The 14,762-nt window shown below is 43.7% G+C and overlaps 1 protein-coding gene across 9 annotated transcripts in view; it reads right to left on the bottom strand.

Moving 5' to 3' along the window:
- Positions 1-14,762, bottom strand: part of RBMS3 (RNA binding motif single stranded interacting protein 3) — a 719,039-nt gene that overhangs the window by 444,327 nt on the left and 259,950 nt on the right. For 2 of the 9 annotated variants that reach the window (XM_040589735.1, XM_040589734.1), the window contains exon 1: positions 6,115-6,645. The exons of the other annotated variants lie outside the window; for them this stretch is intronic. In XM_040589735.1, the coding sequence (XP_040445669.1) occupies positions 6,115-6,189 (75 nt within the window). In that variant the 5' untranslated portion in view covers positions 6,190-6,645. Of the gene's footprint in view, positions 1-6,114; positions 6,646-14,762 lie in introns of those variants that run through there. 9 annotated transcript variants of the gene reach the window in all.

The raw sequence follows: 14,762 nt of genomic DNA on the forward strand, positions 1-14,762 counted from the left end.
TCTCTGCCCATCTGCAGTCTTTGGTATGGAACAACTATATCATAAAAGCTCTTATTCACACATGCTTTTGATATTACACTATTTAATCACATACAGCTGTAGCTGATGAGACTGTTACAAAACACAATTTTAATGCAGCACTGGAAGCAAGTTCTGGAGACACATTAACCATTTTCCTCTACATAAAATTTCTAACATTAAAAGACTTCAAGAAAAACAATACAGAAAAAAAAAAATAAAAGCAGCCCACTCATTTTGTTAAAATCTGCTTCTCTTCCTGGACACTCTGGAATGGGCTTGTTTGCAAGTGAACTCAAAGTCCCTGCCTGGAGTATAGACAGTGACAAACCCACTTCCCCCACACCAAAAAAAATAATTAAAAATCCCTGCTTGCAATTATAAGCAAAGGGAACACTATCCAGGCTACTTACAGCAAGACCTGAAATGAACTCAGGCATCCCTACTTGGAACACATCTTTTCTTATCTAGTTTGTAATTCATGGAAGTTTAAGAAAGGACAGTCTGATGATTTTTACCAAGCTACTTGAAGTAAAGCACAAACATACCGTCATGCTTATTTTGAAAGGCCCCCATGCATTAAAACGCAAATCACTCCAGTTCTGAAGCACCGTATTTATTTTGAACGGGCACCTTGTATAAGGCATTCTAAATTACAACTATTAACACACAGCACTTGCCACAGCCAGATCTACATATCCTAATCTGGCAAATGCTTGTAACCTCGATCTTTTGTTACAGAAGTAAAATATCTGCTTGCAAAATGCATCTCCGTAGAATATAGCAAACATTTGGTTTGTTTTTGGTTTTTTTTTAAAAAAAAAGGTAAAAATTTGAGCTTTCCTTTCCCACAGTTTTGGGGTTTTGTTTGTTGTTTTGTTGTTTTGGTTTTAAATTTAAACAGACTTGCATTGAGGCAACACATGAAAGGAAGATCAACCAACAGATTCAACATCATTTTAATATATATTATGGTATCCCTTAAAATAACAAAATAATTTTTATTCAGGCATGATAGATAGCAAAAAGTAATAGAATAAAAAACAAGTTCATCTCTTTCTGCATTTTTCAGAGGAACATAACTTTTACCATCTTAATTGTTTAATATAACTGGCAAAATACTTGAGTTACCTATTAATACTACTGTCAAAATTACAGCCAGGCTTAAATATTTTTAAATGGCATTTAAACAAATTCATATTTCTTTCAGTCAGCTCTTGGAGGCATTTAAAACACGCTGCAACGTACTGAATCAAACAGGGGCTAAGAGCAAACAAACTTCATTCCTAGAAATGCATTTCTCTATTTGCAAGTGTTTCCCTTTACTTTGGCATGATCACATGGGCTCCAGCTAGACTTTTGAGCTCTGGCAGCAATCCAACCTGCAGATGGTTGGAAATGCAGCCTGAAATCAGTGTGTGGTTGATGAATTACTCCTTACACCTGACCCCTGCTTCACACCAGGCACCAAACACAATCTGAACACTACCAGCCAGAGAAGCCCTGTCAGGCATCTCCGTATCTGGAATGCTTTCTTCAAGGCCTTCTGTATGGCCAGATGGCCAAAAGCGGGGAATGCCGTAAACTTGCTAAACAGAAACGTGAGTGACAAAAGAGCATGGGATTGGTAGGTACAAGGTGAAGAGAGGCAAGAGCTTCGTGCAGACTCCAAAAATACGCTTTCTAAAAGAGGCTGATGGAGCAAGGAGGCAGGCATGCTCGTGGCACGCAACTGAAAGAGGTCCCCAATTCCTTTGTGCCAAAGGATGCCGTAAAAACGGCAAAAAGAAATCATAACAAAACACACACACTCACCCAAACATGTACCTACAAAATTACTTCATCAAGCTAAAACTCTTCTGAGTACACCTGTTTGAATTTCCAAATTGTTTTTTTTCCTCAGCTGGGGCACCTATCTGTCACTTCGCAGACATGCTTCTTAAGCCACTCTTGCCTGCGGGCCAGTCTACACATTTCTCACATCCACAGAGACAGGATTTTGTTCACATAGGTGTTGGGAAATCACACTTCTTCCTTTTGCGTGTGCTCACACGTGCATCAGGCACACAGAGATGAAGAGGTATTGTGGGTACAGTAAACACTGCCTCTCCGTTTGCAGTATTTCAGCCTTCTGATGGGGTAGCAGAGCCAACACCATGAGAGTTAAAACTACCAAACCCGAACCATGACTAATAAGTAGGAAATATCTGGAGAATGCATGAAAGCAAATCACACGGCAATAGCTGCTGAAGTGGCATATTTTTACTCCAAATGCAGGTACGGCGACCATAAACCACACAATTCCTGTTGGCAGGTAACTGTGACACCTTGTCCTTTCTACCCAAGTGATTCAGGTTTTTTCAGCAAACTGTTTGCAGAGGAAGCTTACCCCAGCGCTAGGTCTAATTGTAAGCTGCAGAGGACAAAGATAAAACACAGCATCTACTAAAGAGATTCCTTTAAATATATTCAAGTAGTTAACACTTTTTCCTCCTTTTGCTTATCATTACACAGTATTTTGTGGTGCTTAGTTTTGCCTTCCTCTGTGCAAAACAGCAAAGAGAAAAGAATTTGCTTTGGCAACCAAGAAACTAAAGAGAGAAATGTAAGAACCACAATGCAAAATTTGGCATCATTATCGTTTCATCTGTGACAATTTACAACATACTCCTGTAATCCAGTTGTTTACATAGTTACACCATCAGCAAGGATTCAACTAAGGAAAATCACATCTCAAAATAAAAAACTACTATAGATTCTCATCAGATACATATGAGCTGAACCACCTCTGTGCACTATTCTTTGCAGCAAGAACACAAGACTATCCTTCACTTACAAGAGTAACCAAAAATGTTTATTTGAAAAAAACTCCTAGGACAACTGGACCCTGCTCTCAGGACATGCCTAAGGAAGTTGCAACACCGTACTTTCAAACTGCAGTTGTCAGACAGCGTCATGCCAAAATGAGAAAAATAAGGTTACGTCTTTCCTCAGACTCAGTGCTTGTCCTTAAGAGACATATTAAATTCCTTCCAATTGCCTCCTAAAAAATGACCTTCCCCCACCCCCCCCCTTTTAATTTCTGGATGACAACGGGTTTGTCTAAACATGCAATTACAGTTTTAGCTTCAGTGGTGGCATCTGATAATGAAGGAGCACAAGTAAATTGAATAATAAGAGCGTGTGCTTCATCGTGCAGAAAAGGCCACGAAACACTAAAAACTTAAAGCAATCAGACAAACATATGGAATCCATTTTTTCTATTTATAATCCCATTACCCCTATAGCTATTCATTTACACCATTTCTGCACAACAATGTGCTAGCTATGTTAGAAGACACAAACACAGACTGTAGATTGAGATCTTGCGCAGCTCCGTGCTCCCCCACGAGAAGGACGTGATGTACAGTTAGGCGGTACTTCTCAAAGAAGAACCGAGACAACTTCACCAAACAAGCGAAGCAAAAGCAGCGCTTCCCTCAAATACGCTGGGGAACATGAACTTCCAAACTTTGCCCATTGAAGACGCTGCCATTCTGCATTTCACAAGCTGTACACAAATGCTGTAAGAAAGCCTAGAACTTCTTTCTTAATTACAAATGAATGCACACACACCCCTCAGCGTGCATGACTATAAGCATAAAAACACATTCTTTCTGTACAGCTGAATCCTACCATGCTCGGCACAAAGAGCAGTTTTTGGAAAATAAAAAGCTGAAGTTCACAGGATGGCTGGAATCATACAGGGGGTTATTAATTTTTGCTGTTCCAATAGGCATGATAAAAGATACAGCTCCCCACCACAATGTTATTTGATTACCCGACTATTAGCTTTAGACAGACAATGGATGTAACTGCTTTAAAATGTCCCAGAAGCTGATGGCTAGCTTTAAGGTAACAAAATCCAGATGCTGCCTGTCTGCACTACTCTAAACTCTTCAGGTCTATAGAAGAGAAATACTTGGGAATGTATGCATATATCTGTGTGTGTATGTGTTCATTATTTAGGTTGTATGTATGCACTTAATTGTGGAGCAAGGAAAATAAGAAAATGAATGTCATACAAAATGTATTACCGATTTTAAATTTTTACCTGTCTTTACAGTAATAGCGCATGTGTGCAAAGACAGATGCACGTGACTTTTCACAGGGTTGATAATTTTATGTACTGGCTATAAAAACACATTTAATTTATTTTTAAAGCATCAGGTTAAAAAAAGCCAAGGTACAGAAAATATATTGTTACTATTTTAAGCTCAAATACAAGGTTAATTTTCTCAAAAAGCTTATTTTACAAAGTTTAAAAAAAAAAGCGAAAAGGGGAAGAAAGAAAAAAAAAGACTAGCAAAATGTAAGCTACGTGAGTAAAAGGCATGGAATGTCCAATATTTCTCCTCCAATACTCGAGGCTATTGTTCTTTCAAAAAAACACCATCAATTGTTTCATGTCCTTGGCTTGCCAGGTTTTGAGGAATAGCATCAGTCTGCGTCCCCCAATCCTCCAAACAGTTAAAGCTATAGGCAATATTGCAGTCAGGCTAGTGACGGGCTGCTGCTGCAACAGCAACAATACACACTAAATGGTCACAGAGGTAAAATGCAATTTGGATCGACCTTGAAAGGAAGAAAAAAAGAAAAAGAACCGATAAAAATTACTCCAAAATACAAAATTAAAAAAGGTTAGATTTTATACCAAAAATTCTGCACGGTACCGTGAAACTGTAGAGCAAGAAAGCGAGAAGTAACCCTTTCCTGAATTACAAGGCTGTAATCATATTGAGTGGTTCTGGTGCCATCGCAACTCCAACCAGCCTCAATCACAGATCTTACAATTAGTTAATTTATATAATGCAGTACTCCGGCTATAAACGTTAACGGGAAAGTAATTTTTATTAACAAGGAAATATAACTTATCCTTTCAGATCTGCAGCCAGATCAACGTGCTTCAAACCAAAAGTCTGGAGAAGTCAGCCTCCTCTGTGACACTTCACCACACACAGACCCACATGTCAAATGTCCCGTGTGTTAAATCTGCCACAGAAGCATGATGTATGTGCATGCAGTGCCATACACACGTGTGCACCCTGCCTCCCACACACACAAAAAAAAAAAAAAAAAGGATGTTTGCTTATTGACTGAAACTGTTAATCTGTGGCTGTGAGGTCACACTTCAGAACAGTTTTGGGTTTTGTTTGTTTTGGGTTTTTTTAATACAGTGTCCTAATAGGGTTTGCAAACTTTCGGTTTAGCGTTTTCTTTTGTTACTGTCCCTTGGTCACACAGGAAATCTTTTCACAGACCAGACTATTATACAATGGCATTAGAAAAATAAAGCTTTAATTAACTAACTCATGGCCAGGTAGCATCGCCTTCCCTCAGCCTCTTTGTGGGATGCAGGCCTCCTTTCCAGTCTGCTGGCATTTTAAGAATTATTAAGCAGAAAGAAAAAGGAACAGCCCATGCTTGGATACGCTCTCCAAAAGTAGCTACCGTCTATTTCCAGACCTCCTAAACGCAACAGAGTACAGCCGTACCATTCTCAGTATTTAATGAAATATTGAAAGCAGTGCAAGGCACTGAACCAAACTCCACCAGATCCACAGCCAGTTAGCTCCGAGCTCTCCTCTGAGCTGCACAGCATCTCCTCCTCAGCTGATTAAAAGTTTGAGTTGCCACAGACAGCTTTTGTAACAGCAAAACGCCTTTGAGCTCCGAATAAACTGTCGAGATCACTGGAAGAGCCAACAAAACAGCGTTGCGTGCGTGATGCTGTCCAGAGCAGTCTTTATCCCGTGCCATAGATAAACACGTTACCTGCCCGGTGTCGCGATAGCGTTAACCGCACCGGTCTCCCCAAACAATAAAAGAAATTAGCCGACACCAGCAAACCCGTGCGGGGGGAGAAGGATAAAAAACCAAATAAATTCAAATTAAAGAAATGGAGGGCAGACAGTACCCTTCCTGGCTCTCTCACGCCTGCTTACTGCCTACCAGCTCGGCTCTGCGCGACACCGAACCCGAGGAAGCGACGGAAAAACCCCGCCGAAAGCCGAGGCGAGGCGGCAGCGCGCCGCGCCGCTCCGCACCGTGCCCTACCTTGGTTTGCAGGTAGTGGGGGTAGTAGTAGGTGTACTGGGGGTACATTGGCTGCTGGTCCAGGCGTTTGCCCATGTAGCTGGAGTCCTTCTGGCTGGTGCAGGGAACTCGTTGGCAGGGTGTAGTGCCCCAGGGCCTTTCTTCCTCTCACGCCGCTATTCCTGACAGCGCCGGGCGACGGAGGAGGCTGCCGAGACTTCCTCGCCGTCTACCGCGCGCTAATTCCAGCGCAGCCAAAAACGCGCCCGCACGCACATATATATGTGTGTGTGAGGGGGGTGCGGGGGTGCGCGCGGGGCCGCCCGCCTGCCCGGCTGGCTGGGTGGAAGCCCCCTGCCCGGCTGCCCGCGGCGGAGCAGCCCGCCGCCCCCGCTCGCAGCAGCGTGCCCCCGGCGCTGCCCGCCGCCCGCTCGGGAGGGACCGTCCTGCGAGAGGAGCCGGGCAGGCAGCGCAACTCCAAACCGCCGCAGAGCCGCCCGCCCGCCCGCTCGCTCTCCTCGTCCTCTCTTCGGCTCGCCCCGCTCTCGAGCCCTCCCCTCTCGCTCCCCACCCACCCCCCTTCGAACGAAAAAAAAAAAAAAAAAAGAAAAAAAAAGAAAAAAAAGGGAAAATAAAGAAAAGAAGGAAAAGAAAAGAAAGAAAAAAAAAAGGGGGGGGGGGAGGGAAGAGCCTTCCCCAGCCTAGTTGCCGCTGCCTCCCTCACGGAGTGACATGGTGCTCAGGGCTCGTCCTGTCTTTCATTCAAACCCCCTCCGCGCCGCGCCGCCGGTGGGAGGGACCTCGGCGCGCCGCTCCCCCGGGAGGTCGGCGCAGGCCGCGCGGCCGCCTCGCGCCCCCGCCCGCCCCCGCCGCCGCGCCCGCGGCTCCTCGCGCCCCGGCGCGGCCCCCGCTGCCCGCGGCCCCGGCGGGGCGGGAGCGCCCGGAGCGGCCGTGGGACCCGGGAAACCCTCGCGCGGGGGGGCGGCGGGGGGAGGGAGAAGCCCGAAGCCCCACAACGCAGCTTTTTTTTTTTTTTTTCTCCCCCTCCCTCAAGAAAAAAGCGGAAGGTCACGGAGCCTGGCCGCCGAGCAGGGAAGTCGGCAGCTCCCCACCACCAGCCCCTACCCCGCGAAAACTACTCCGCACCGTCACCCGGCACTCGGCGCGGAGGCGACCCGCGGCCAGACATATTAAATACACACTTTGTTAGACCGCTTATATAAGACTCGGTTTATTTAAAGTTGGAACAAAATGGAGGAAGAGGGTAAAAAGGAAACGCGCCCGGCCTGACTTAGGGGTGCCGTCAGCCGGGCGTGCGGGAACGCCGCAGTGCCACACCAGTGCCACACCAGTGCCACACCAGTGCCACACCAGTGCCACACCAGTGCCACCAAGCCCCCCGCTCGCCGCCCCCCCGCGGCCAGCCCGCCGCCGCCCGGGGCCAGGTGCGGGCCAGGTGCGGCACCGCACACCTGCCGCAAGCCCTGCCGCGCCGGACCTGTGTCAGCAGCACTGCCATCCCGAGCATCCGTCCTCCCGGAGAACCGAGGGAAGACCACGGGCTATAAATCATCAGTAAGAAAGTGTGTGAAGAGCGAATCGTTTCCTCTCGTACACAAATCCCAGCGTTTCTCCTTTCTTTGGTTTTTTTTTTTTGTTTTTTTGTTTTTTTGGTTTTTTTTGTTTTTTTTTTTTTTTGCGAGCACTTACTCCTTTAACGTGTCGTCAGATTCCTGGGCCTTTCTACAGTGGCTTTGCCTATTTATAAATTTAGGGGGGGGAGGAAATGTGGGGCAGCAGTTTCTTTTTGTTTTTATTTAAATCATCAGTAGTATTGCAGCAGGATTGTCAGCTGCTGTATTATCAACCAAATTGCTTCAGAAAAAGAAAAAGAATTATAAAAAGAGTTTCTTTAAAGGGACACTTCTCAAGGCTGGTAGAGCTAAAATTAGACTGGCCAGCTGTGTTTTGGTTTGTGGGCACGTGCTTGCACATGACAGGAACATGGAAATATCACGCCTGGTTCTGGCAGTTTGCTGTGCTCGTAAGCAGAGGGGGTTGTTACGGATTCCTATAGCTGCCCCATAGCCAGTTAGCTCCCCAGCAAAAGCAAGCAGCTGGAAGAAGTGGGCAGTGCGGGAAGCTCAAAATACAGCCTGTGCCTCTGCCTATACTACACGGATACGCTGGGCTTTCATCACCAGGCATTACCCGTTATTTATTGGTATTTAGGTGCCAGCCCTGTGCCATACCATTGGAAGAACATGCCATGCTTCCGCAGGTATTTGCCTCCTCTTTCAGGCAAAAAACTTGCAAAATTAGTGCTGTGTTCCCAGAGCACTGCACAGGCACGACCCGGGCGCTCCTGCCCATCCAGAGGAGCACCATGGAGCGCTGCCACCACCCCAGCTTCCAAACCTGCCAGAATAGATTCAGAAGAAAGGCCCGGCTGGGTACACTATTGAGTATTTTCAGTTCCTACTGAAGTCCAAGCTGGCCAGGATCGCATGGTCCCTCAGAAGCTCAGAGCAGAGGGTCAGCAAAGGAAAGAGTGGAATTGGAAGGAGAAGCTGCAATTCCCAGCTCCTAGCCCTATGGTTTATATTGCTGCTCAGCTTTTAAATACGCTGCTTCTCATGGTAGCGTGTGCTACTCCAGTGATACTCTTGCTTGCTTACACTCTTTTTTTCTCCCCACTCTCCTTTCCCTGAGGGTGAAATAGACTGAGGGTTGATATCTGCAGAAGTGAACAGTGATTACTTGATGGTACATGATACTTTGAGCCCAACAACTTTCAGATTGTTCTTTCAGCTGCCAGAATTCAGTTGTTGTGCTTCTCTCCCCACCTTCTCACTTTTCCCGCAGGATATTAACGCAGTTTCTCTTGCTAAGCAGTTTGCATGTAGAAGTGGATGTAACCAGATTTAGGGGAAGAAAGAACCTATGTGTACAGGGTGAAATGAAAAATAAATACTAAGGAAGTTGAAAACCGCACATTCTGACCAAGAGATCTATCTGAACATGCAAGGTTTGCTCTGGCCATCATGTGAAGTCCAGGAAGGACCATTTTGGCTACATCACCTGACTACTGTGAGTATTTTGCATCAGCATAAAATTTCAACACAACATTACCACACACCCCCACGTCAGCTGCACTGGCCAGTTGCACCAGTAATTCTCGCAACTAGGAAAAGGTCAGGAGCTGCAGGAGAAGCCAGAGTGTTACCTGAGCGGATAACAGCTCCACCTTCCTCCTGCTTTCTCCCAGCAAAAGTCCTAAATATGCAGATAGTTTGGATCTCCCTTTTCACCTCTAATCCTGACAAGGTGCCGAGCAGTCTCTGCCGTTCGTTCCAAGTGCTCAGCACCTTGCATGATTGAGCCTTCACAGATGCAAGATGGACTTGGAGGCAGCAAAAACAGGAATTCAATATGAAAGAGTGGGGGGCCAAGGGGAGAAGACGGGAGGCAATATAGCATAGCAAAAATGCAAATGAACAGCCACAAAAGCAGATTTAGATAGCACACAGCCTCTGAACAAATGCTAGCACTGGAAAATGGAAAATTTCCATTTGCAAAATACAGACATCAAAAAGATCATCTGTGACTCGGGAGCACACTGTTTAAATAGAATCCCCTTCATTTTCTGGCCTGTGCATTTGAATAACCGAATCCACTTGCAAACTGAAATAGCAGTTTGCCTACCGAGTGTTAAGTATAAATGTTCCTCAAAAGAAAAGACAAGCTGTTCGATCCCAGTGAGCAACAGCAAGCAAACTTCACAACTTTCTTCCCTCCTATTGGAGGCTCATTATCAAGCCCAAGCCAGGCCCACTCATGGGAATCTGGCAAGCAAGCCATGTCCCAGGGCACCTGCAAAGTCACTGCTGCCACTGGTGTCACCAACCTGGGGGAAGATCCACAAGACAGACAAGCAATAAGGATCTCTTCAATGGCAAATTTGGAAATTAAATGAAATAAATGAGAACAGATCAACTGTAAACCAGACAGCCAAATACATTCAAAGGATATTAACTCAGCAACAACCAAAGCCCTGAGTAAGAAACTGGAGTTAACTGACAGGAACAGAAAAAAAAAAAAAAAAAAAGAATGCTTCTCCTGGCAGCCTGAAGTACAGAAATTACATATGTTTGGATGTATTTTTACCTTTCACAAAATGCAGATCTCTTCATTCACAAAAACTAAGTTAAAAGAAAAACGCAGACCCCTAGTAGAAGAATGTAATTCTGGGGCTCTTATTTGTTTAAAATACAGTCCTACTTACACGTTGTTTTTTTTTCCTAAACAAGCTTTTTACCTATTCTATGAAAACCTTCTAAAGTCACAGGTAGCAGAGTTCAGAATCAGGGAGCAATTCAAACATTTTCTAGCTCCTTGCTCTTGAAAAGTAGTAATACATATTCTAGAAGTATTAACTTTTAACAAAATTATGTCAAAATTGTCTAAGTCAGGACTAGGGAAAATTTGCTTGCCGAGCAACAGAAATACAGCTACCAACCACCTAAAGCAAAACAATAAGTTAAAGAAAAAAAGAAAACAACAATTATCTTGGGCTTACATTTTGACACTGTCTTTCTGCTTTTATTCTCTCTATTTACTCATTAAAGCTATTTCAAAGGAGACCGTAGCGATGCTTGACAGCTTGTTTACAATGGATTACAAGAAGAATACTGATTTTATTTCTAGATCTGTCAGCTCCTTCAGTCCAGGCACCTTAAAACTATATTGATGAACACAAAGCCTTGCTATTTAATAGTTCATTTATCAAGCTCATTTGCCTAAGGATAGCTAACTGAATTTCTAACAAGCACTATATCCTGATGCAACCAACAGTAAAGCATGTGATAACTGTGGAGGAGGTGGGAAAAAAAACACTGAGGAACAAAACACGTAGCTCAATGACAACAGCATTAAGTGCCTGGGATGGACAAAACCTCTCTGAGGTGGGGGACACCACCATTTTCAGATGTCCTCCCTCTCACAAGAGACCAAACACCACCGAGAGTGGCTTTCCCCACACCCACACAGCTCTCCCGCCTGCATGAAAAATCAGGAAGGTTTGCTCCCTGCTCTTCAGCACTAACCATCACAGCACCATGAAGTCTATAATTAGGCAGAGCTGCATCTGGCCTAGAGTATATCTGAAAGAGTTAATGTATGAGATTTCGGACAACAGCAAAGGCTTGCCATCCATCTATTATTCAATTTCATTATTTTTCACTTTATTATCTTCTGTCTTTAATACTATGGCTCAAGTATTCCCATTGGTCTACTTTTATGTAAAGGACCAATCCTAAATGAAATCTTCAGAGAGCAGCAGACTGAAAAATTTTGGGGAAAAGTGAACAACAGTGAACATTCACTGATACCAAATTGTTTGTGTTTTCCATCTCGTATAATCTCTTACCTGCACAGGCAAATGAAACTAGCAGCCAGTTGCACAGATAGCCCAAAGATACACGTTAAAGCATATCTTTCTGCATATGTTAATGGATACAACCAAAGTAAATAGTATTATCTTACTCTTTTCTCTGCAGTCTGTTTCCTACACATCTCAGAACACTTTAACAAGTGTTAATTCATTCTGCGATGTGGAAGAGAATTAAGTAACATGACCAGTCAATGGCAACGCTCCAGTTGTCCCAAAGAACAGTGGGTTCCTCTCTCCTCGCATACCCTCACTGCATGGTAAAGGGCAAACAAATATAACTGGTGGCAAGAAGAACTGGTACTTCCTTCCAGTTCCGGAGAAGATTAATGGGGAGAGAAAGCGGCACAATGGCGGAGAAGTGCAACGTGAAGAAACGGGTGAGGAACATTGGCTGTAGCATATCACTGCCATACCCTCAAACAGGATCACAGATCAGTCACTTAGGGCTTTCAGAAAACCCCCGGGCTGTGCACAGGTCAGAAGACATGCCTTTGAAAGGTGGTATTTTCTATAGCAACTCCACATCACAAATTAGTAAATATTGCATCTGGTATTGAGTGTAAGCTTTTAGGATAAAAAGGGCAAACAAACCCACAAACAGTAAGAGGACTAACCAAGGCCATTTCTCTCTCACAGTGTAGTAACTTAATGCTACCAGCATTAGACGTGGTACAATTTCAGTGGGAGAAAATTCTCCGCTTCCCACCTTCCTCTCTCCAAAGTTCTGCTTACTAGTCATTTTCCCCACCCCTCTGTTTACTTAATATCAGATTGTAATCAGGGAACATGGGATTTTTTTCTTAAGGAAGTTTATTTCTGAAGGTAATGGGGAGATGTAAATATGCTGCCTGTTTACTGAGGCTCATAAACACATACGAACACAGGCAATTAATTGTCACTGAGAGAGTTCCAGTGAGCACAGAAAATCCTAGCTTTTTAGGGCATGTTTAACTAAATGTTCACCCATCATGTACTGAATTACTTAGTGAGATATTAATTTTGTGCTCCAGCTGAGGGTAATCACAGAACAAACTGGCATTATTCAAGTTGCTCTATGAAATTACAGAGAGGGTAAGCTTAAGAACAAAGGCCAGCAGGAGTTGAGCCTCTCAACTTGAAAGGAATTATCTTTTCCTCTAATTGAAGTGAGGGCTGTTTTGTTTTGTTTTTTCTTTCCTTCCTCTTGCTAAATTTCCAACAACATTCCTTGGCAGAAGGTTTCCTTGCAACGGGGCTATCGCAGTTAAAGCCCTGGAGTGGGGGCTCGTCTGCCTGGGAAAGTTTACTAGTGTAATTGCACCAGCATCCTTGACAGCTAGAGTTATACGCATGTAACGCCTCGTGTGGGCATTCTTACCCAGAAGCAATTACGTGGGTAAATGCCCCTATTTACGTAAACCCAGAAAAGACTAGAGCTCTGGGTCCTGTCTTCCTGCTGGTCCTGCCCCTGACCTACGGTCGTGACCTTGGACAAACTACTTCTCCTTCTCCCTCCCTTCTGGCTGTGTCTCATGAGCTTCAACTGGAAGCTCTTTGTGGCGAGAACAATCTCTTATGTTTTTACAGTACCACAGGGGAACCTTGATTTTGGGAGGGCACCAAAACAACACATCATCAGAAATCTGTAATAATGTATGTAAACAGCTTGTTCTTCCACCATCTAGACAGCTGCTGTTAGAGAACTCACAGGCTGTGGCATTTTTTTGCATGGGAAAAAGTTAACAATAGGCAAGAATAGAAGGGTCATCTCAGGCTACATTCCATCAGTATCAGATATAATACTTTCTGCTTTCTCCATACTTATCCTCCCCAGCATGCCAAGACACATTTCTTCTTGTCTCTTTCATATCTGGCAGGCTTATTTGCCCACTAAATAACTCTCCATCTAATGCTGGCTGTAAATAAGGCCTGAAGGAGCCTTTGCTAATACTTTCTATTTCATCTGCTAATAGACCCCCTTCTAAAGAGCAGTACATACATGGCATTACCCTTGCAATTTAGCCCAAAACTTCATTCAAAAGTGTTTCTAAAAATAATTTTTCATTATGACTATTGCAAATTTTATGGGTTTGATGAAATCTCGACCTTTTTTTCAGTTTAGTTCAGATTTTGATTTTTTCATACAAATTGTGCCTTGACCTGACTGTAATTGAAATTTCCCTACTTGGTCCCCCTGAAAAAGGAAAAATCAAAGTCTCAATAGAAGTCACTACCATGTTTTCAAAAATACCTTAGGCAATAATTCTCTTTTTTCTCTACACATGTAGGGAAATACTGTTTAGGAATTATACAGATGAAATACCACTATTTAAAGCAGTCTCATGGGGAATGTGTTCATCAGTTGTTTGTTTTTAATTGAAATTCATTACTGGAAAAAGCAAACTGGACTTTAGCTTGTCCCAGCAAGCCCTACAGTAATTCAGAGCCTATTCAGTCCAAAGTATTTTATAAATAAAGAAAAAAACACAGGTTATGAGAAACTGTAATCTTCAGCCACAACAAAATGCTATTCTTCTTCCCACCTAAACACAATCGGGAAGTGAAGTGGAAAGCACATAAAAACACTCACTAGGACCTCTAGTGCCTTCTTATCAACATGTAAAGCTTCCCCGTGACATTACAAGAAAAATTATAAGTGTCCACTAAATATGGAATCAAAAGACTGTGCGTAACGATTCCCAACAGAGGGGGAATTTCTGGCTCTTGAATTCTGCTTCACCCAGATAGGGAGAAAATGCATAACAAATGGAGAAGTAAAGTACTGGGAGTTGGGTAAAAAGTTCCTCATGCAGGTATGCTGGAGACTCGAACCAATTCTCCCTTTTTCAAATCAGCTCACTCTTTTATAGGAATAATGGCATTTTTTGTAATGGACAGCTTCCATTTACCACAGAACCAATGCAACCCGCCGTGCAAAATCAAACCTTATGTCACGCCAGATTACCGTCCATCATGACCAAAGAAAGCGTATTGAACTGAATACATTTGGTTCAGGAAATCTGTATTTTGTCAGCTGCAGTATAGCTCATTGTCCATTAAACAGCACCAAGCCCATTCTGAACAGCGCACACTGTAGAAATGTTTAACCTCCCAATCCTATACTTGTCAACTTTCCAGCACAAAAGGGAGGGTGATACCTGACATCTAACAAAAACAGAGTTAGGGCTGCCACTTTCCTGTACCAGAGAAATGCTTTGGGTAAGAGATCATGTATTTC

The sequence above is a fragment of the Falco naumanni genome, chromosome 4 (assembly GCF_017639655.2).
Source record: "Falco naumanni isolate bFalNau1 chromosome 4, bFalNau1.pat, whole genome shotgun sequence".
Taxonomy (NCBI): domain Eukaryota; kingdom Metazoa; phylum Chordata; class Aves; order Falconiformes; family Falconidae; genus Falco; species Falco naumanni.